Genomic DNA, 22,753 nt, shown 5'->3' on the forward strand with positions numbered 1-22,753 from the left:
GGAATTAGTGAAGTTTGGTGGCAGGAGGAACAAGCAGATTCAGAAGGACGTAGGTTGCAGTAAGTACTGGGAGACGAAGAAGCTTGCACAGGATAGAGTAGCATGGAGAGCTGCATCAAACCAGTCTCAGAACTGAAGACCACAACAACGATCAGTGCTTAGCGTTCTGCTTCCATGAGTACATGTGAGTGTGCTATTTTTCCCATTTTGGCTATGGTCACTCACTCTACAAGTGAGTCACACTAGCTTAGAATTCGGATGCTAGTTTCCAGTTTAAATGGGCGTTTGTTTCCATAGAAGTCATGTCGAAAAATAGTTCTATATTGCAAATATATTGTTACTTGAAGAATGTGACTAGCTGGTATATGAGAGGGTGTCTCAGTGACTGTATGTGACTAACGTAGATTTATTTAAGAGACAGCCTTGAAGGTGCAATAAAATTTGAGTTCTCTATGCACTGCACTGTTCTTGTGTAAAATATCAAAATTAAATATTCTGTGCACTATTATGCAGTGGTCAGACTACACATAGTACTGACTGGCACTGCACTCTAGTGCCACAGAAATTTAGTCAACACAATTAATATAGTGACTGACTCCACAAGCAAATGCACAAAGCATGGACATCACTTCAACCGATGAGGGGTGGCAGCCTCAAGATTTATGTTCAAAAATATAAAGATTCAATCTGCAGAGGAATCTTCTGAAAGAGGGGCTAAAGCCTTGAAGGTGACCCTTGGATAAAATATTTTAACACAAGAACAACCATAATTATGAAAATTTTCCAAGCTATTATGTTGATCTGACCACTGCATAACAGCCCAGAATATTTATCTTTCACAATGAATACAATATTCAAAACTTACTACACCATAAAGCCAATCACTTATGCAAATTTATGTCAGTCACACAGACACCATCTCACAGTATCAGCTAGTCACATTCTTCAGATTACAGTATATGTGCAATATGGAACTTTGTTTTGGCATGATTTTTCTAGAAACAAATTCCCAATAAAACTGTTCCTCAGGACTTTTAAGAGTGTGTCAAGAAAGTTGTTCTGCTCTGCCGCCATCACAGCACTCTTGTCAGTGTTCCACACATTCACACTCGTCCCTCTGGTTCATTGTCTTTCCACTGACACCCACACAGCTGGATTGTGTTATGTTTGCATTTGTTAGGGATCATTCAAAATGTTTAACACCATCTCTGAGACCACAGATTGAAATACATTCTGTATAAGATTTTTGAACACAAAGAATATTAATCCAGCTGAAATTCATCATCAAGTTTTAGATATGTATGATTGAATGGCGAGAAAGCAGGGGAGGCAATTCAATGCTGGCCGAACCAATGTTCATCTGTTGTCAAAGATGGTTTGGTTGAGGAAGTGAATGAGAAAATTTGTGAAAACAGATAGTTGACAATAAGAATGCTTTGTCACAAATTTGAAAGCCCGTTTTGCAAGTGTCACAAATCACTTAAATTTTTGAGAAATGTGTTGCTGTTGGGTTCCACAAACACTTGCAACAGCTCACGAAATGAATTGCCTTTGCAGTGCTTTGAAATTTCTTACCTAATAAAGTAACAAGGGAGATGAATTCCAAAACAGAATTGTGACCGGCGATGTAGTCTGGAAACAAAACGACAGTCAATGGAGAGGAGGTATTCACAATCCCTCAAAAAACAAATTCAAAATAATGTTGTCAGAACAAAACGTCAGTGCACTGTGTTCCAAGAAAACTGCGGTGCATAATTCAAAAGGTGTGGAATAATCAGAAAAGGCATATGTTGCTTCAAGATAATGCACATTCCCATTCTACCGGCATCACTCAAAACCTTATTCAACAGTTCAGTTGGCAGCAGTTTGATCACCTGCCATAGAGCCACGATCTCTCACCTTCTGACAACCCCACGTTCTTGAACTTTTTAATGTGATTTTGCAGGAAGGCACTTTTACAGCAATGACAACGCGAAAAACTGTTCAACAGTGGCTGTCTTCACTGACAGTATCTTTCTACGATGAGGGCTAGAAAAGTTGGTTTCCTACTACGCCAAAAGTCTGAACAATGGTAGCACTATGTAGAAAAACAGTTTTAGGAAATGATCTATCTTGTAAATATAAATTTTAATTTGAAGCAAGGAAAAAATGGATGTGTGTTTTTCTCCAAAAACTTGTGTGCAGCTTTCAGCTTACCCTATTATTAATGGCTATGTTTTCAAGCCAAAGGGTTAAGGTGAGGTACCATTACAAGTTATGTCTTGTAGGTTTCGTACAAAAACATACAAACACAATGAAATAAATTTTTGAACAAAATGTTTTATAGTGTCTCAAAAGATTCACCTTAAGATTCCACATTTTCAGGAACCTGGACCAGTTCTCGAGAGAAAAAAAATTAATTCTGCAAATTAATGTAACATCTTTTCAGAAAGTGATCAATAATCACACATCGTTAACAGCAATTCAAGGCACTGATATTAAGTTTGGCATTTACAAAAATAATCAAATGAAAACCTCAACGTTTGAGTGCTCATCGTAAACAAACTACTTTGCCAACTTCTGAACTGCAACTAAATGAACAACAAGAAATGATACTTTAAAATAGTGCCACATCTGAATGGTACCACCTAGGGCCAGTTTTAGCTTGAAAGAAAAACATTATAAATTTCTACTTCCACTGTCATCTTTTCATAAAAGCTTTACAATACAGAGTTTTCTAATATCTGACACAAATGATTCAGGAAGGCTTAAAATCTGCAGGAAATTTGACACTGGACCAACTGTGTGTCTGTTTCATCTCAGTCCTATTATCTTAAGATTATTCCCAAATGATTGTCAAACAAGCATGAAGTATATAGGAAGTCCGTTAATACAGTTAAATCTTCAAAATCTGAGCAACAACACTGACAGGAAACTGCGATCCTTGTCCTGCAGCTTTTATTTCTAAACGTGCCATACTCCCACCAACCAATCCTTTGGCAAGCCGCTCTGGATTAACAACCAAGCAACCTTTTATGTTCTGAAACAATTCCATGAAAAACTATAATTAGAAAAAAACTTATTACATCCAATACAATTCCATGTACTATTGGCAATAGAATCAATGTATAAATCAAAATTTTAATAGAGAGAGAGAGAGAGAGAGAGAGAGAGAGAGAGAGAGAGAGAGAGAGAGAGAAATTTTTAAGTCAGAGAGAGAGAGAGAGAGAGAGAGAGAGAGAGAGAGAGAGAAATACTGTTTGTGGGAAACGTACTTTACATTCTACAAGTTATGCACTGCATAAAATTACCAATAGACACTGGAAATATTAAACTCACCTTTATGAAATAACGTAAATCTGATGGCAAAATAAGAATGTGTGGTGCAACAGGAAGATGTGAAAGTTTTTCCCAGTGGCCCAGATCCAAACTTAACTCTTCAGCAGGTGGAAAAAGTGGATAAAAGTTCCGCTGGGACAGAACATGACCAGCCAACCGCCCAAGACGGTCTGAACCCTGAGCAGGACTGCAAGAATGTATTGAAAATTTACGAACTTTATGTACCATGCTCATACATTACTTATGCAACCTAATGTTAGCAATGACCCTTGTCTCAGTTACAACATGGGTGTAACTTACAAACAAATGCCAGAGCACAAATCAACACATTTTGCACACTTTCTACTTTGTAATGATCTTATCACTGAATTAACTTTCAGTTTAACATGACTAAAACCAAATTTGAAGTATCACAAAACAGTCAGATAAGAGGTTAGTTTGGGTTCTGTGGATATTTTAAAACCAAACAGAATCAAACTTCAACCACTTAAGAATTACTTATATCTTACAATATTATCTAGCACCACTTACTAAGATATCTCTTCCTTCCCAAGGTGGAACAAGACGTCTACAGATGTAATACCAAACTTAACACCACAGATTGAAAACTGGCACGGATCAGACATAAGATGCAAGTTAGTATACATTAATCTTTTTGTACGTAAAAATGGTGGTGTTGGGTATATCACATGATGATGGACATCTCGCCAACATGGTACAACAACAACTTGTGTGTGAGACCTAGAAGGAAAATAAAGTTTCACTACTGCGATTTTTTTATACCCTTTCTTGATACACTACAACTAGAACATAAACAATGCTGTCAGATAAATAATATGTTGAAAGCTCATGCTGTCAGCAACATAACCTCACCCTCTAAGTGGTTCCATAATTCCTTCAACTATCTTCTCAAACAGAGAATCATGTGTTTCTGCAAGTTTTCCTTCCTCAACATGTGGATGCTTGGCGTCTACAAATGGCCCCACTAGTATCAATGCATGTGGCTCATGGTTTCTTATGTAAGACACCAAGTCCTCCAATGGCTGATACATCAATGTATCAGTCTGTGTGTAAGGACCAGCTGCGACAACAACTTGAAGAGGTCCTGATACAAAAGATTACACATGTAAAAAATAATCTCAACTAAATAAATGTAAAAACGTTAGTGATAAAGAGAGAATGCATGTAAGATACTGAAGACAATACACAAATTATACACCGGGATTACTGATTTTATCTACTTCTGCATGAAGTGGACAGTAACACTGTTGATTGTGTTCAGTAGTACTTTTTTTCCTTCATTACCTATTTTAAAACCATAAATGTGCCATGTCTTAACAGTTCACAGTAAGTCATAGTTATTGTTGTTTGTACTATTGTGTCAGTATTAGAAAATGATCTGGATTTTATAGTCCAATTTTAATGACAGAAGGGAGTAATAATACCACAAATTTATTAGAGAGCAACCAGCAGATTCAAATGATGATGGAAGGCTACTGGCAATTTAGTTTACTACATATCACCCAAAAAGCAGAAAAACAGGAAGGAGCAAACAAAATTGGAATTTGCGGAGCTCTGATGCCGATTTCACAGGGTGTATACATGGACAAGGAAAAAAAATTCCCAGACTCTTCCCTATTCAAAAATACACTTCCTCCCAGGTGAGACAGTATACTTTCGCTTGGAATGGGAAAACTTGTCAATCCTTTGAATGGTCAAAGTTTTATACACCGGCGTAGAACCTCCCGCCGCCTTAGGAAACGAAGCTCAGAAAAAAATGCGAATTCAAAAGAGATTTAATTTGCAGCAACATGTATGCTGCATATTCTCGAATTACGAACTTATACAATTAAATTCCACCAAACACAGAACATTAGTTTCTGAAGAATTGAAATCGAGATCACGATGCACTTTTCTAAGCCATTCATAGCTCATGTCACACGATTTCGCCAGCTGATGGTAGCAGCGTTCACATGGGGCATACAGAACTGGATTTTATAAACAGATCCAATACCGCTTCTGGGTGGTCATGCAAACACTTCAAAATCTATTCTGGAAATCAGTTTCTGGAAATCAGTTTCTGGCTGCCAGTTTTCCAATTCCGCAATCGATTTTCGCTTCCATGTAAATGCGGCCGATGTGCTTGGGCTGTCAGGTTTAGTCTTTTTTTAAAAAATTTCGGCTAATATTGATGGAGTGCCTTTTTGCACAGTGAAGGATAAGTAGAAATGTTAGACTGAAGCTGTTTATACCTCATCTAATTTAAGATAAATAGCAACTGTGCTGACTAAATCATAAACTACATCGCCTGTTTTCCAGGTGCCTTCGTCAACTGTGCTAACAAATCTGCTTCAGACCTTAACACATAAACACAACAGTGAAAAATGGTTTCCAAAATTCGGTTTTCGTCTTTCAGAATATTTATCGCATGTACATGTAGTGATTCAGCGCATAGAACACAACACACAAATAGGAAAAGTTAATGGCATAAATTTATGTCTGTAGTGTAGCTACAAGAAAAGTTTAACTTTCATGTACAATATCCGTCTTTTTCGTGTGTTACACTTCGATACATCACACAAATGTACTAGTAAAATTTTAAGTAATGACATAAATGTCTGGTTGTCTGGGCTCGAAAATCTTCTCAAAGTGTTAAGCAATAAACGAGAATCAAATGCTCTGTGATTTAATAAATTCAAAGCACGTTTGCACACGTAACTTAACTGATATTGTGTAAAATGAAATTTACTTCAAAAGTAATGCTTTTCAAACCAACAACTGCAGTATTTTCCCCACAACCCATTAAAATTCGTTTTAGCAGTTGTCAGATAGCGCTAGAAAACGGCATTACTGCACCTGCACAGCTATGATGATGTAGGTAGCACTTATGTTCGTACCTATATAGCATTAAGAGACTTCACATTACATCATAAACGAAACAGGACATCAGAGGAAACCATAATAAAACTCATAATTCGACTTAAAGAGCACATTTGTATATCCAGATTCACAAAGACATAGGCCCCAAGCTCATATTAAACCTTTCAGCATGGTTTTTGGGATGCAAGCATTCTTGGAGTACCAATACTGTATCATCTCACGATTAGTTCTTTATTACGGCATAATGCCATATGTCCCAAATGACAACAACGTGCACTTGAAAATCTGCAAACATTTGTCAGTAGGCCAATAAGTGTTTCAAACAAATTGATTGCCTCCGTGGAAAAGATTAATTAAAGCCATTTTTTTTTTTATCAAATTGACAAAACTAACTTGCAGTAGTGGGCACAAGTAAAATTCTTTGTTGGAGTATCAGTTCTTACCAGTCGAAACTACAAAACTTTAACTGAAAACTAAAACAACGAGAAGTTCCCAGAATTCCCTGGTTTTTCCCGGTTTTCTCCAGGATGAAAAAATTCCCAGGTTCTTCCTGGCGCGTATACACCCGGTGTCAATACTCCTGGGAGATAACAGTTCAAATACTCAAAAGATATTAATTGGTATTCTGAACTACAGTGCCAATAATAATTCTCCCTGAAATTTAACAATAGTGAAACATATTCCAGTATCTTTATGTTGCACTCATTGCTATAAATACTGGTTCGGTGCAGCACACCATGATAGGAGTCTATCCTGTGCAAGCCTCTTCATCTCCACATAACTCTTACAACCTACATCCTGCTTACGGTATTCAAGCCTTGGTCTGCCTCTACAATTTCTACCCCCCCCCCCCAAAAAAAAAAAAAAACACTTTCTGCCATTACCAAATTCACAATTCCTTGTTCTCCATGTTACAATATAACTATACTTAATGGCAGGGAACTTATTAGCAGAAATGTTTCACTGTGTTACTATTTCTATTCCTGTAACTGAATGGTGCGTAATTCATTATTAACTCACATTAACATCACTGACCATTCAGAAGATACTGTATGAAATACTTAAGTTTTAACTTCAAATGTCTGATTACACATTATCAGACGAATGCCTCCCGACTCAGTCAAGAACAAAAAACTCAAATGTCATAGCTTCTGTCTCTATGTAAATTCAGGGAGAGTAAACTGAATACAACACAGATACTACAGGAATATATTTACTGAATATACAGTGTAAATGAGTGCCAATGAATAACTGATTTGTGTCTTGAATGAAACATGTCATTAGTGTTTTATGAAGATTTCTGCTGACTAAGCTTTACACTTCCTTAAATAAATGTCCTTTTCCTTTCCTCTTGTATTTCCTTGTTCTCTTACCTCCATCTTTAAACCAACTCATGAAAATGTAGACTCATGAACATAAGCTTTAAAAATTCTGCCCCCTCTCCCCCAATTAACCAAGAGGGTCCAACACCAACTAGAATATTTATGAACAGCAAAATCTTGATTTCAGTCTTCATCCTCAAGTGTAAAGGAACACACACACACACACTCTTTAATGAAGGGATAGCTGAATGGGATGTCATCAGTGCAGTGCCCCTTCACCATACACCAAGCAGTGGGCCACGTATTTAAACACTCATCTCTTACTAGGGAAACTTTTTTCACTTTAACCTCTGGAGCAAGAAACAAGAGCAGTGTCCGAATTTTAAATCGTATTGATATAAAAGGCACAGGAAACCTGGCAAAAACTTCGACTGTATAAAGAAAGCTGCCTTTGCCTTCTATAAAGAACTATAAATAATCATGGCCACAAAGCAGATTGAAAGTGCAGCAATTCACAAATAAGACCCCAATTCAACCCACAAGTCATTTCTTTCTATTATGGTGCTGGAATTTAGCTATTTAATGGATAGGTAGGGTAATACAAATATGGGAAAAAGATTTTAAACAATAAAAATAGTTTCTTTCATTGAGTACTATGCATACAAAAATTTGTTGTAAGGTCTTACCATCATCATTGCTGAATGTTGGGAGTGTGTCTGCAAGAACAGGTTTTATGTCTGTGTACAGTTTTTTAACGATCACTTTCTTTCCATCAAGATTAACACCTTCTATGGCAATTATTTGTCCTGGAAACAGCGAATAGGTTTCAAGCTGGCTAAGGTCGAGAGCAACAGATTTTCCACAACCAAAACTCTGTTCACTCTCCAAAAGTACAGAGGTTGGGTTTAGTCTGCCATTAGCATCACAACAAACTCTCCCAGCAGCTACAAATAGTTCCTAAAATAAAAAATACAAAGCACAATAATACACAATATACTGATTTAACTTTCATAAATACTTTGCAGAAACAAGATCTTTTTTCAGTTTCAATCTCTGTAGAACAACTTAAAATACTAACCGCATGCCTTACAGTTGGGTTTGTGGGTTCAGAAAGATTGTTCTGCTGAAGTAATTCTTGAGCCAATTCATGAATCACATCATCCAAAATTTCCGCTTTCTCCTGAAGACGTTCAAACATAAAACGAAACCTCTGGTGTTTTACTTCATCATAGGTAACTATTGGTGTAAATTTAGTTTGAGCTGACCATGAGGCACCTTCACAGTTCCCATGCTCTAAGACAATGTCACCAGAATTAGTTCGGGACTCATACTTCGTAGACGGAGTTGCACTAGAACAACATTGTTACAGTTATCCAGGTCAGTGCAGTAGAACAACTAATATATATGTTACACACTGTGTGTGTGTATGTGTGTGTGTGTGTGTGTGTGTGTGTGTGTGTGTGTGTCCGTCCGTCCAATTTACAGCATTCATAATTTGTAATACATCTTAGCATATAAAAAGTGAAAACGCTTACACTTTGGGAGAAAAACTTGCTGGAGAGAAGACTGCTCTTGGACTACGCCCTTGTGATACTAGTTTCTTCACTGCACTGCCATCTGGAGTATTTTCCTTAGGAACATCCTCTTTTCTCTGAAACCAGATGTCAGTTCTCTTATATGATCACACAAATGGGAAAATTACTTAAGTTTAACCTCAATGCTTACTGAATACTGCAAAATTGCTTGCTGCAGAAAATTCATCTGTATTTACTACTAGTTAACTTTTGAGGTTTAATTACAGGTATTGGGGGAAAGGGCAGCCCAGTAAAGATTGTAATGAGAGGGGCAGTGTAACTTCCTCTCACTGCACAGTCACTCAACCTCAACTAGATGCTGGGTGTATACGCAGATAAGGCAAAAAAATTCCAAGATTTTTCCCAGTTAAAAACTTTTTCTCGGTCGAAAAAAAACACTTCTCTAGTGAAATTCCAATTTTCCGCAGTGAAAGTGTATTTTAAGTGACATCATACTTTCCCTCGGAGCTGTAAAAGGTATCAGTTTATTCACCAGGGCAAAAGTTTCCGAGACTTTAGGGGGGAAAAACACCTTTTGTAAAGAGCTTTGATGCATGACAACATTTACACTGCATATTTTCATATTACATAAGTATAAACACAAATACGACCAAATACAGCGCGGCAGCTTACGAAGCACTTAAATCGAGATTGCGACGTGCTTTTGTCACCCAATTACAGCTCATTTCACGTGATCTCACTAGCCACTGACAGCAGGTATTCAGAGCACAAGTCACGTGATGTTAGACAATAGCAACATCACTTAAGTAGCACAAAAAGAAAAGTTTATGGTTTAAGGTAATATACATACTGTACAGCTGCAACAAAAACTAAGCTTCCATATGTAATATTAATTGCCAAAAAGTTTTTGCTGTTTTTCCCTCCCAATGACGTGGTTAGGCAAAATCCGTACAGCACAGTTTAAACTGCAGCAGCTGAATATATCTGACAAGCATGATTATAAAATTCACTGCTGTGCATCAAACAGTTCGTGGATTACCTGGCTGAACACATGTTCCACCAAGCACTTACTTTTCCATAGAACAGAAAAGCCAATCACGTGTGAAATTGCTTAAGAACTCTCATAGGATTTTTTTTTTTGAAGGGTAATTATATCTTTGCCATTATAATGTAATTTGTAATCTGTGAAAGAATTAAAGGTTTTTTTAGTGTGCATTACCCTTTACGATATATCAAACATAAACAAGCCAATAAATATTACGTAACGGCATAAACAGCTATTCCTTTGGCCCCAAAAGTTTTTCTAAGAGGGTGGTTCTCGGTGTTAAGTTTCGAATGAGAGAGTAATGCTGAACAACTTAAGAAATTCGTCACACATTCTCACACGCAACATAATTAATATTGAGTAAGAGGAAATTTAGCTTTAAGTAACGCTTCTCAAACCACCATTCGCAATATTTTCTTGCGACCTGTTAGAAATGTAAGCAGTTGGGCATCACGCTCATTGAGAGCAGTTTTTTTGTATTGCACGGTCTTCAAAACAAGGCTCATGAGAATGACACATCATAACCAGTTCTTTTGGTGTTATTATCTCGTTTTAAGTTTCTTTGCTACAGTATTATTCTAAAGTAGTGGGCCAACAAAATTCTGTGGTAGATTGTCAGTTCTAATCACTCAAAATTTAAAAAAATTAACTGACAACTAAAACAATGAAAAATTCCTGCATTTTTCCTGGAAAGTATACACCCTGTAGGTGGCACTTCTACTTTCCTTGAAGCATGGCATGAAGCAACAAGTGGAAACAAATCAAAAAATGTTTCATGTAATTTCAAAATGGTTACCGCACACTACTTCGGTGCTATGACACTTAGCATTTCACTGGCAAGAGACTACAATAGCAGCCCAACACATTTGCTAGCTAGTTTTGAATCTGTAGAAGTCTTAGTACAAATGTATAATATTACACAAGTATTGTATTACATATAAATATGCAGCATGAACACTCTAAAAAGTTTCAAGAATGGAGAAGAAAATCTGCCACTCCCTTTGAAAGAAACCAATCTGGCATTCATCGAGAGAAATTAAGGGAAATCACAAAAAAACCAAGATCTATATGGCTAGATGTGGATTTGAACCATGGTTCTCACAAATTAGAGAATGTGTGCTAACCACTGCATCACCTTTCTGTCCCAACAATTATATTTTTATGAACAATATTTTGATGACCAGACCATTTATTGAAATGTATAATACAAAAATTAAAAATGAAACTCTTAACCAAGATGGGCATCCATAAAAGTTATTTACAAATCATTGAGGAAAATTTCAAAATGTAAATTTTTTTCAAATTTCCAAGTTTCTAAATTAAGGTACTCAAGTAACAGCGTAATTAATTTGTAAAAAATTATTACTTACCTTCAAAGTGTCTCAAAACTTATTTTATACTTGTAAGAAAAAATTTGATTTCGTTTTTCAGACCTTCCTAAAAGCCAGGAGTACCAAATGAAAAGTGTCTGTACCAGTAGTTATAGACGAGTATGGATCTAGTCACGTTCAAACACAACGTCACCTAGACCTAGACCCGCCAAAAGCCACTGGCATTTTTATATTTCACATTGTGCACACACTCCTGGAATGCTTACACACACTGCTTGTACACAGCAACTACACCAATTACAGATACTTTCCTTTAACTAACACCACCTGTGCAGAATTCAGTTACAGAAAAAATGTAGTAAAAAGCTAATTGCTACTGCCATTTTATATCCCATACTCAGATTAAACAGTAACTTCCGCAAACTGGTATTATGCAAGCCTAACATACAGAAAATATAACAAATATTTTTCCCTTCTGCTCTTCTCTTGCACCTTTTATGTCCCACTTCGGGTTTCTATTGACCCCTTGCTGCAACACCTGTAGATTTGACACATTATACTCTGATATAACTATTCTGAGAAACACAAATACAACGGAAGTCCAGACACTCTCACTCTACATAGGAATGTAGGGAGGGTGATGACTATACAGATTAGTAACACACAAACATAGCTTGACACTCCCAATTTAAAGTTGCTGGGTGAAGATTTAAGCAATCCCTGCCCCACATAAAAAAACTGCATACAAAAGACAAAGACCATGATTTGTTCTCACTTAACAGAAGTGGCACAAGGAGATAAAACTTTTTTTTAAACTGGGTATTCAAAGCTAATGTCTTATTGTAAAGAATAATAAAATGCTACTAAGAATAGTTTTGATCATTAACAGTGGTTGCCACTGACCAGAAACAATTATCTGCTACCTTCAGCCTATCCATAATTGACAGAACAGATCCTGTAACCATGACCATATTATTAAAACAACAAGCACACGCTTTATTTTGAATTCAAGTATTAAGAAATTTGAGACTGGCCAAGATATTTTATTGAACCCGTCAGCAGCCAATGAAACTTTGATGATCAAGGCTCCATCAGATGTACAAGGCAATTCTTCAGAACAGTTTATACACATAATTTACAATACAGACAAAACTATAAAATACAACATGTACTCCTGTTTATGTAATTTAGAAAATGAATTATGATCAACTGGGTAAATGAAATAACTAGCAGAGCAGACAATTACTGTCAGCTACAGTAAAACACTTGTAGGCTACTTTACAGGAGTTCTTCAGAAGTGAAAAGATGTTAACACAAAATAAATTACAAGACATGAACCACTTACTGTTCCAGGGTTAATTGAGAATATCAAAATATCACTACTCCTGGATTACAAGTTGGTGGATAAGACTCATATATTGTGAAGTACAGCTATTCCAATATCATTTGCATATATTCAACAGTACAAACTTCTTGAAAGATACCTTTGCCCCTTCTCTTAGTGCCCCCATTTCAAGAGGAGGAAAGCAAAAAAATGTCTGCAGTTTCTATCATATCATGCATAGAAAATTCTATAAAACTGCAAAAATAACAAATATCACAAACTGATGTGTTTATTAGACTGTAACTGAATTCTGCACCATAAAGTTGTGTATCCTACCAACAAAAACTTTATTCACATTACAATAGTAACACACACAAAAACACAAATCATTTCTATAAACATGCAATTATCAGAAAACACCTCCATGGATAGTAATTCTATTCCCGAACCATTTAAGTAATAAGAAAAGCAGTTATTTGACATAGTATTAAATATCTGAAAACAAGCAAGTTAAATATGTAAAGTTGTATGTGTATATTCATGTCATTCGGAACAGAATGTTAGAAGTACTTGTGCAATACTCCAGTTAATTCCAATGCAATAACATTAATAAAAAATCCAACTGGCAAATTACAATCCACTGCATATTAACACATACATGCAAAATTCACAATACAAACCACTGAAGAAAATTTGTGAATCAGAAAATGTCACAAAAACAGTACAGACTTAGTTGTGAAACAATTTACACAAGTTAGGTAAGGTCATAAAATCCAAAACATAAAACTTATGGCACTAGCACTAATACGAACAAAGTATGTAACCTAGGAGCAAAAGCTGATTTAAAAGACATTACTTGCTTATCACATCTAGGATAAACAAAATCTTACAATGATACAAGTGTCAAAATAATATTTTTTTCTGGCTGCCTATCTATATTACTTGCAACCGCTGGGGTAGGGTATATTTTTCAGCTGGCGGTCATACATCCCTTGATGAGTGTGGATCTAGTCACAATTCCAATATATGTACACAAGACCTACACCCATCATGGGCCATATGAATATTTCGGTGATGTCAAAAACACTGTTACCTGTTCCTTTTTAATGATTTAAAAATATCAAAAGAAAATGCTGAAAGAGACTACAACAGAACCAATATATTTTTGCTTATCTGCTTCTGCAGTATAAGCTAACATATTTTGTTCGTATTGATAAAGAGAAGTCAAGTCGGAAAGTTTTTATTCTGAAATTAGCAAAAGCGCATAATTTTATTTATCTTTTCTTTACTAAGAAAATTAAAATCTTTCACACAGAGTAATGCGAAATCTGATCCGGATAATTGCTTGAACATGGTAAGACCATACCAGTAAAACCACAGGACAGTTCCTCAAATATGTAAGCTAACATATTTCTCATTTTAACCGTTAAACTCATTAAAATATAAATACGAGTATATTTTCACAATAGGAATATTTATGATTGCTTGTTACACAATGTGCAAACCACTTCGTACGAAACATTGTGTCAACGATATAGTCATATATTAGGGCACATTTACCCACCGAAAACATTTTACATTCATGCACAAGACAAAAGTTCAAATTCAATTTACCTCCACGCCATTCTACGGTGGCTCCGAAAGCTAGTTGTTGCTAATGCCATGGCAAGAGATTATTGCCGCATCGAATTCCCCAAAATGTAAGCGTGTTCTCTTCGGTGAATTCAACCGTCACCGGCAAGGCAACGCAGCACGGCACGCAGTAATGACCCGCTGGCCACTGACACTAGCTGACCCCTCTACGTCAGAAAAGAAAGAAGCAAAAAGTTGCACGGTTTTTGAAACCATAGGATAATTTTACTTCAACGAGCATCACATCTTTTCAACACAAAGGCGAGATTAACTTACGTTGTATTCTCCCGGAACCTACGTTAACTACGACACACAATACTTCGCAAGTTATTATTTTGTACTTACAATTATTTCCTGTGACAAACAGCCCAACGCCTCACCTTTTCGGAAACAATACCGGTATTCTAAAAGCATAATCTACCACAAGCATCTTAACATATCTCCTAGCGTCTCGCTGTCAAACCAGAACAACTATGGCGGCTGGCCTTGAAGAACGCTCTAGCGGCCAAGAGGTGCTGGCTGTGGAGGGGGGAGAACCTTGTACCTGAACTTGTTGGCGCGCTTCTCGTGCTATCTTTCCCAATCACAAATCACGACTCGGGTGCTTACAGGAGCCACTAAATGTATATGTACTAAATCTTCGTTTCAGTCCTGTTCGAGAGTACGTAATGACTGGTTTACAAAGCATTCGATGAAGAAGTTTTAATTGTAAAGTTTCAATACGAGGCCGATTTTTCTTTCTATTGGAGGTAAACCCGGCAACACAGCGCGTAGAACTGGTTTTGATCTTCCCACCAGCAGCCTCCGACGCCGTGGCAACGTACATGTACCTTTCCATTTCCAAATAGCCTGGAGGTATTCCTACCTGCTCTCTCCCTAACGCAGATCCCCTCGGCGTTTCTACTCTGATAATGGAGAACTATTTAGTAAAATGCAAGCCACAATAAATACTCACCTTAGCTGTGGGCGTCGAGTAGAGTTGTAAAATTTCACTATGATTTCTGAGAAATAGTTAAGACGTTACATTTTACGGCTGATAAATACAGATTTGTTGCGCTTTAAGGATAGAACGACGATACTAAGTCAAAGTGCAATTAATAAATACTTCACACATTTCGTGCTTTGTCGTATAGATTAAACTGGTGTGGAAAAACTAAGTTACGAAACTGATTATCAACAAAATACTACAAGAACAACATATATGCCGCTAACGGCTTTGATTCGAACGTATGAGCAGTAATTATTTTTACAAAATTTAAATATTTTAGGATGTCATACGTTATTCATGTGAGCAAATTGGCTAAACTTCACGGGGCTTGTCACAGAAAACCTCCCCAAACCAAATGACTTCCCATTAGTAAAATGGCGCATGTTTTTCTAATTCTGATGTTCCATGAAAGGCTTATGATTATTAACAGAAAAATTACGCCTCAGACTTCTTTCAGCCTTTCCGAAAACTACCAACTTTTCGTTATGATACGCGAATCTGTAGTTCGGTAGTTGAAAGGCCTACTCACTGACAGATAAAGAACAAATATAGCTGCTGGATTCGTGGTTCTTCGGTAATGGGAGGGAACAGTCGGGCTTTATATATTGACGTAATGCCTGCTCAGACTTCAATTATACATGCTGCATAAGTACATTTTGGAGAACTAAGTTATTTCTATTTCATATAAAATCGTATTTTAAGAAAAAAAAAATACTCATGCATCGCAAAAAACGAATGGGTTTGTTAATGTGGGGAAATTACTCTTTTTACGAGATACTGTATGTGAAGAAAACAATCGTCCATTAAAAAACGTATTATATGTTGCCTTCTCGCCCCAAATGCAACGCAGTGCTTCTAATAGAACTATATACTATTTTGCGAAAGCAATTTCTTTTTAAGGGCTGATATATATGTCGTAATATGAATCCACCAGTCCTTTAAGCAACTTTCCACAATTTTCTTAATCCTCAAAGCTGCTTTACATATACCAACTGAAAAAGTATGTCTTGTTAAATTTGTGGGTAGGTCATCAGTTTTATCAAAATGCTGCTGATGCTTCTCTCAATCTGCAATCCTTCATATTGATGAAGTCTTTACTCTGCATTCCTTACTTGATATCAATAATTTTATGACAAGACCTTGTGCTTGAGGGTTAATTCAAACAGATTTGCAGCATGTTGGTTGTGTGTCAGTAATATTAACTGTGTTACACAGAACTTTTGTCTTTAAATGCTGAAGAGCCATGACCATAGGCATTAACAGCTTTGAACAAGCAGCTCAATCCAAAACAGACAAATCTGCTTAGTTCACAAATACAGTTACAATGAAAATAATTTGTGAGGCAATGTTTTCTCTCTAACCACATCCTTTCAGAGATATTTTATGTCTGCAGATAATTGGTGTGTGTTTAAACTTCATGCACATGGAACTTTTACATTTTGTATACTTTGTGTAGTACTCCATGCTAGGGTGACAAGGTAACTTGTACTGGAAACCCAAATATCAAACATGCAAAAAAATAAAGTGCTACATTACTGAGATCGAATAGTACTGTAAGGCAGGTGTCCAACAAAAGACGCTAAGCAAGTGTCCCTTGAACCAATAGGTACTGCATTTAACTGTGCATAATTGACCTCTGACAGCTAGCCAATCTTATCAGTTGGCATTCAACACCAGAGCACATAACCATACATGAAATCTAGCAAAGGGATGGTTTCAGTAACTTCTCCCAGAACTGCACTATTTCTCCGAGTTGCATCTTATTTTATCCCATGGCTTGCACACACAAGACAGAATTAAAACTCTGGGCTGTTTGTGTGTCTAGTAGTGATCATACATATTTCATATACTGATTTGGGAAGCCTGGGTGTCTCTAATGCAATTAAAAATTTGTCACTGGCAGAACTTTCTAACTTCCCATAACTTGCTGTGTCCTCCCTACTAAAACAAAAATTGTCAACTCAGTCTCAAACTTTGCCAGGTATCCCTTACGACCACACTTTTTAAAGGATAGTTGTGGAAATGAGAGAAATGCTTTTTGGAAATCAAGAAATACTGCACGACTATCTTGATCCATGGCTTTAAGTATTTCATATGTGGAAAGTGCAAGTTGGGTTTCACATTATGTTGTTTTCGGAATCTGCTGGTTGGCAAAGATTTCTGTTGGAGATACATTATTATGTTTGGACTCAGAATAAATTCTAATATTCTACAACAAATGGTGTCTAAACATGTGCTTACACTAGTTTTTATTTGGGATCATCACTTGAAAGAACATTAGAATCTGAGAACAGGTTACTGGTATTTGAAAAACGGGAGTGGGCCTACAATTGAAGTTCAAATAAATTACATTTTTTAAAATAATTAAAATGAGGACATATGCTTCACTACATTGAAACTAAGCAAGGAGTACACCTATATTGAAAGAACAGCTGATGAAATACTAAAACTGGTTTAAAAAACGAATCAAAGATATTCCATGGAAAGAAAGTTTAGACACCAACCGTTTCCTATTACACTGAATTATAATGAAGAGATTGAAAACCTCCACAAAGAGTTACGCAAAGCCAACCTCCACATAGAGTTACGCAAAGCCAGTAAATGATAGATAATCCTGTTACAACATCTTAATCTGAAATTTTAATGCAGAACTTAGATAAAACCTTGAGAACAATTCCTTAGTGGGGAACAAGTGACAGACTTTGAATGTTGACAGAATTTGTAGATAAGAACATTTTCTTAATGTGTGTATATCCCAATGTCTTCTTACAAACAAACAATATCCATGAACGAAAACTTCATAAAAAGTTATCATAGGTGATAAAGCAGGTATTGTGCAGGTATGTTATTTTATTTGGATGTGGGACATCATGTCATGATGGAACAGTGATTCCAGCAACTTTGTCAGGGGGACGTACCTGCTCGAGTGCAAATATGTAAGTTTCGAGGATCACCAACCTACTTTGAAAAGGTGCAGAAGCCATAAGAAGGTATGTAATTTTAATAATGCAAATGAGTCTCCAAAAATGATAAATGGAATCTTACATTCGGGCAGATTGATTTGTTCTATGTAGAGGCAGTGTTGGACATTGATATTGAGAGTAATTTTATACTATACATATGAAGATATGTGTATATTCGGTTAATGTGAAACAAGTCAGTATGTTATTCAACAGTAATTAAAAACTAGTGTTGAGTTTTTTCCAAATAGCTACTGAAAAGCCGTCAGGGAAGTAGCCTCTCTCAGACTTTGAAGAAGGCTAATCTAGAAATAGAAAGAGGCAATAAATACCTACAGAATAGGAATTCCGAGCAAGTAAAACAATACAAACTCCAGAAAACCAAATAGGAAAGGGACTTGGCAAGGAGCAAATTAAACTGACAAACTAATCACATTTTACACACACCAAAAAAAAAAAAAAAAAAAAAAAATCCTTAGAAATACATACTCCATAAGCTACTGCACAGTGTGGGACAGTATTTTCCACAAATGTTAGTCCTCAATCCGGTCACAAATTTCACTTTATAGCCCATATGAATGTACTTTTGACAATAAATCTAGGTGTAGTTCTCAGTCAAATGTTTTTCAGAAATAAAGAAATACTGTATCTACCTGACTACCTTAATCTGAAGCTTTCAGTACATCATGTGATAAACACACAGTGTTGGGTTACATGTGCTCTATGTTTTCAGAATACATGCTTGCCAGCACCAAGGAGGTCATTTTGTTCAAGATACCTCATTATGTTTGAGTTCAGAATATATTCTAAAATTCTACAACAACTCTGTGTCAAGTATGTTGGACAGTAGTTTTGTGGATCACTTCTACTGCACTTCCTATAGACGGGTGTAACCTGTGCTTTCTTCCAAACATGGGCATATTTTTTGTTTGAGGGATCCACGATATAGTTACAAGAGGGTCTGACTCTGCCGCAAATATTATGAATTTAAATTTCGTGCGATGACACAGCATGCCATTTTTCTGTATCTTAATTTTCTGGCAGTCTTACGAATAACACTGTACAACACAGTCATCCAAGAAGTCGCTAAAGACAAGGGCCCTGGGGCTTTGTTCTATTTTTATGATTTCAGCTATTTTTCAACATCACTAACACTAAATTTATCTGGGTTTTCCTTTGTAAAGGAACATTTGAAAAGAGTTAAACATTTCAGATTTTACTTTGCTATCTTCAATTTCAATTCCCATCTCATTCACTAGGGACTAGACTAACATTGGTGCCCTAACAGTCTTTTATGTAACCAGAATTTCTTTGGGTTTTGTGAAAGCTCATTTGACACTACTCTACTACAGCAGCACTGAAGGCTTTATGCATTGCTCTCTTGACAGCCAAACACGTTTCATTCAGTATCTATCTATAGTCAAATAATGCCATTATTTATTTACACTGTATACCAAGGAAGGTTCCTCCCATTATTAACGGTTCTATTGCATAAATATCTATCTGGTGGATGGTCAACTACTCTTTTGAACTTGAGCCATAGTTCCTCTACATGCACCTTCCCCATGTTCAAGGTTTCAAGCTCCTCATTGATATATGACCCTACTGATTTTTTTATCTAGCTTACTGAACATATTTCTGCTCATCTTAGTTGTCCTTTGTACTTTGATAAACACTGTTGTCACAAGCAAGACATGATCACTGATACCAGTTTCAATGTGGACACCCTCAAAGAGGTGATGTCTATTTGTTGCCATTAGATCCAATAAACTTCCATCATGACTGGGGTTCCAAACAATCTGTTCTACGTAGTTTTCAGAGAAAATATTTAGTAATGTTTCTCATCACCCCCACTACTAACGAAACTGTAATTTTCCCAGTTGATTGTTCAACAATTAACATCTCCACCAATCATTACAGCATGACTGGGGAACTTGTGTACAAGCAAAATGAGGTTTACAGTTACATCAAGTAACGAGTCTAGTAGGCAACAGAAGGACCAAATTATGGTTTTATTCCTATCCCTGATACCCAAGCCTTACCCAAAAATAATCTTACATACAGCTTCAATTTCTATCGCTGTGGAGTTGAGTTTCTTCTCTATAGCAATAAATAAACCACCTCCATTTCAAATTTGCCTATCCTTTTGATACACATTTATATTATCTGCAAAAATCTCACTGCTATCAATTTCAGGTTTCAACCAGGTTTTTGTAACCAGTATTATGTGAGCGACATCAAGATTGTGCTGGGTATATTTTAATGCACAACTTGGAAGAGAAGACATGTTCCAGCCTGTAATTGGAGCCCCACAGTAAACATGGAACCACTAACGATAATAGAATAAGATTGATCCTCTTTGCAGCCTCCTGGAATATGATAGTGGGATCTACCAGGATTCCCCATAAGGAGATACATAAGGCCACATGGAAGTCACCTCATGGTGGAACCATTAATCAAATTTATCATAGGCATATATCCAATTTATTGGATGTTCGAATCTTTTGTGACCCTAATTTGGATGTTCTAATCTTTCATGGCCCTAATGTGGATTCAGATCATTTTCTTGTAATGGCCAAGATAAGAGCTAGGATATCAAATGCTCAGAAAGAAAGACATACTCGGTAAGAATGGTACAATATCGCAGCACTTGCAAATCGCACTGTCAGAAAGTTTCACAGGCCTTAGAACAAGAACAAGGAACAATACAAGACAGTAATGACACGAAACAAAAATGGCTGACTATAAAACGAGCTATAGACATTTCAGCTAAGGAAACACTAGGAATGGAGGGAAAATCAATAAGGCCCCAATGGTTTGACAATTATAAGAGTGACTAAATAGAAGAACACAGCATACCAAAAGACATTACAGGCGAACTGCACAAAAAGCTGCTTGGAGGATTATCGAGAGAAAAGAAAGATCAAAGAGGTGACATCGCCGAAAGGAAAGGGAATGGTTGGTTGGTTTAAAGGCGAGAAGAGAGGCCAAACTATGAGGTCATTGGTCCCTTGTTTCTAATAAAAACAATGCCACAAGTGTGAGAGTAAAATGGACGAAACATATAACACAAAACGGAAAGAAAGAAACAGCCACAAGAATGACGGGAAGGCAACAAACACTAAAACGAACAAAAGGACAAGAAAACAACAGAGAAACAGAAGAGAGTAAAACATGAAAGCAGATTGCAGTGGCTGGCCAACCACGAGAATAAAAAAGGAAAGTCAGCCACTCTGCAACACATTAAAACCTCCACCCTAAAACCACTAGGGTGGAGGACACAGAGGGACGAAGGACATGCGCTAAAACCTACATAGGAGTATAAAACCCACACTCACGGATAAAACGTAAAACTAAAGCTGCTGTGGAGACATTGTCGCCCAACACCAAAGGCAGGGTGCTGGGAAAGTTAAAAGTCTGCCACAGAATGGCTAAAAATGGGCAGTCCAGCAAGAGGTGGACGACTGTCATTTGGGAGCCACAGCGACACTGAAGTGGGTCCTCACACCGCAGTAGGTAACATGCGTCAGCCACGTATGGCCAATGCGGAGTCGGCAGAGGACAACTGATTCCCTGCGAGAGGCCTGCATGGAAGACTTCCACACATAGTCTCCTTAATGACACGTAGTTTGTTGTGCGTGCTGTTATGCCATTCCGTCTCCCAATGCTGGAAAACCCTGCGGTGTATGACAGAATGCAGGTCAGCTTCGGAGATGCCTATCTCCAGAAGCAGTTTCTGCATCACCCGTTTCACCAGCCTGTCGGCAAGTTTGTTGCCGGGGATTCTGATGTGTCCTGGGGTCCACACAAACACCACAGAATGGCGGGACTGTTCCAGAACATATATGGACTCCTGAATGGACATTACCAGAGGGTGGTGAGGGTAGCACTGGTCGATAGCTTGTAGGCTGCTCAATGAGTCAGTACACAGGAGAAATGACTCGCCAGGGCATGAGCAGATGTACTCAACAGCACGAGATATGGCCGCCAGCTCTGCAGTGAAAACACTGCAACCAACTGGCAAGGAGTGCTGCTCAATATGTTCTCCATGAACATATGCGAAGCCTATGTGACCATCAACCATTGAACTGTCTGTGTAAACCACTTCAGAGCCCCGAAACACGTCAAGAATCAAGAGGAAGTGACAGCAGAGAGCAGCAGGGTTAACGGAGTCCTTAGGGCCATGCAAAAGGTCCAGATGAAGCTGCGGCCGAGGCGTACACCATGGAGGCGTACGTGAATGGACCGCAAGTAGAGGTAGTAAAGGGAAGGACTCCAGTTCGGAGAGAAGGGACCATACACGAACCGCAATTGTTGGCCACGATTTGGGCCGCCGATCCGGGTGATGGACTGCCGCAGGCGGGAAAGAAGACTTACAGTAATTTGGGTGCTCAGGGGAACTAAGAATGTGTGCTGCT

At 37.3% G+C, this 22,753-nt stretch overlaps 1 protein-coding gene across 2 annotated transcripts in view; it reads right to left on the reverse strand.

The window, feature by feature from the left end:
- Nucleotides 1–2,299: 2,299 nt before the first annotated feature.
- Nucleotides 2,300–22,753, reverse strand: part of LOC126193802 (DNA polymerase alpha subunit B) — a 94,344-nt gene continuing 73,890 nt past the window's right edge. The window contains exons 3-10 of one of the 2 annotated variants that reach the window (XM_049932715.1): nucleotides 15,343–15,388; nucleotides 9,056–9,171; nucleotides 8,599–8,869; nucleotides 8,207–8,477; nucleotides 4,192–4,423; nucleotides 3,850–4,059; nucleotides 3,319–3,505; nucleotides 2,300–3,019 (exon numbers count right to left, since the gene is read on the reverse strand). In XM_049932715.1, coding sequence (XP_049788672.1) covers nucleotides 2,876–3,019; nucleotides 3,319–3,505; nucleotides 3,850–4,059; nucleotides 4,192–4,423; nucleotides 8,207–8,477; nucleotides 8,599–8,869; nucleotides 9,056–9,171; nucleotides 15,343–15,388 — 1,477 coding nt within the window. In that variant the 3' untranslated portion in view covers nucleotides 2,300–2,875. Of the gene's footprint in view, nucleotides 3,020–3,318; nucleotides 3,506–3,849; nucleotides 4,060–4,191; nucleotides 4,424–8,206; nucleotides 8,478–8,598; nucleotides 8,870–9,055; nucleotides 9,172–14,732; nucleotides 14,868–15,342; nucleotides 15,389–22,753 lie in introns of those variants that run through there. The other variant, XM_049932716.1, reaches the window with a different exon arrangement.

This window comes from Schistocerca nitens, chromosome 1 (assembly GCF_023898315.1).
Source record: "Schistocerca nitens isolate TAMUIC-IGC-003100 chromosome 1, iqSchNite1.1, whole genome shotgun sequence".
NCBI lineage: Eukaryota > Metazoa > Arthropoda > Insecta > Orthoptera > Acrididae > Schistocerca > Schistocerca nitens.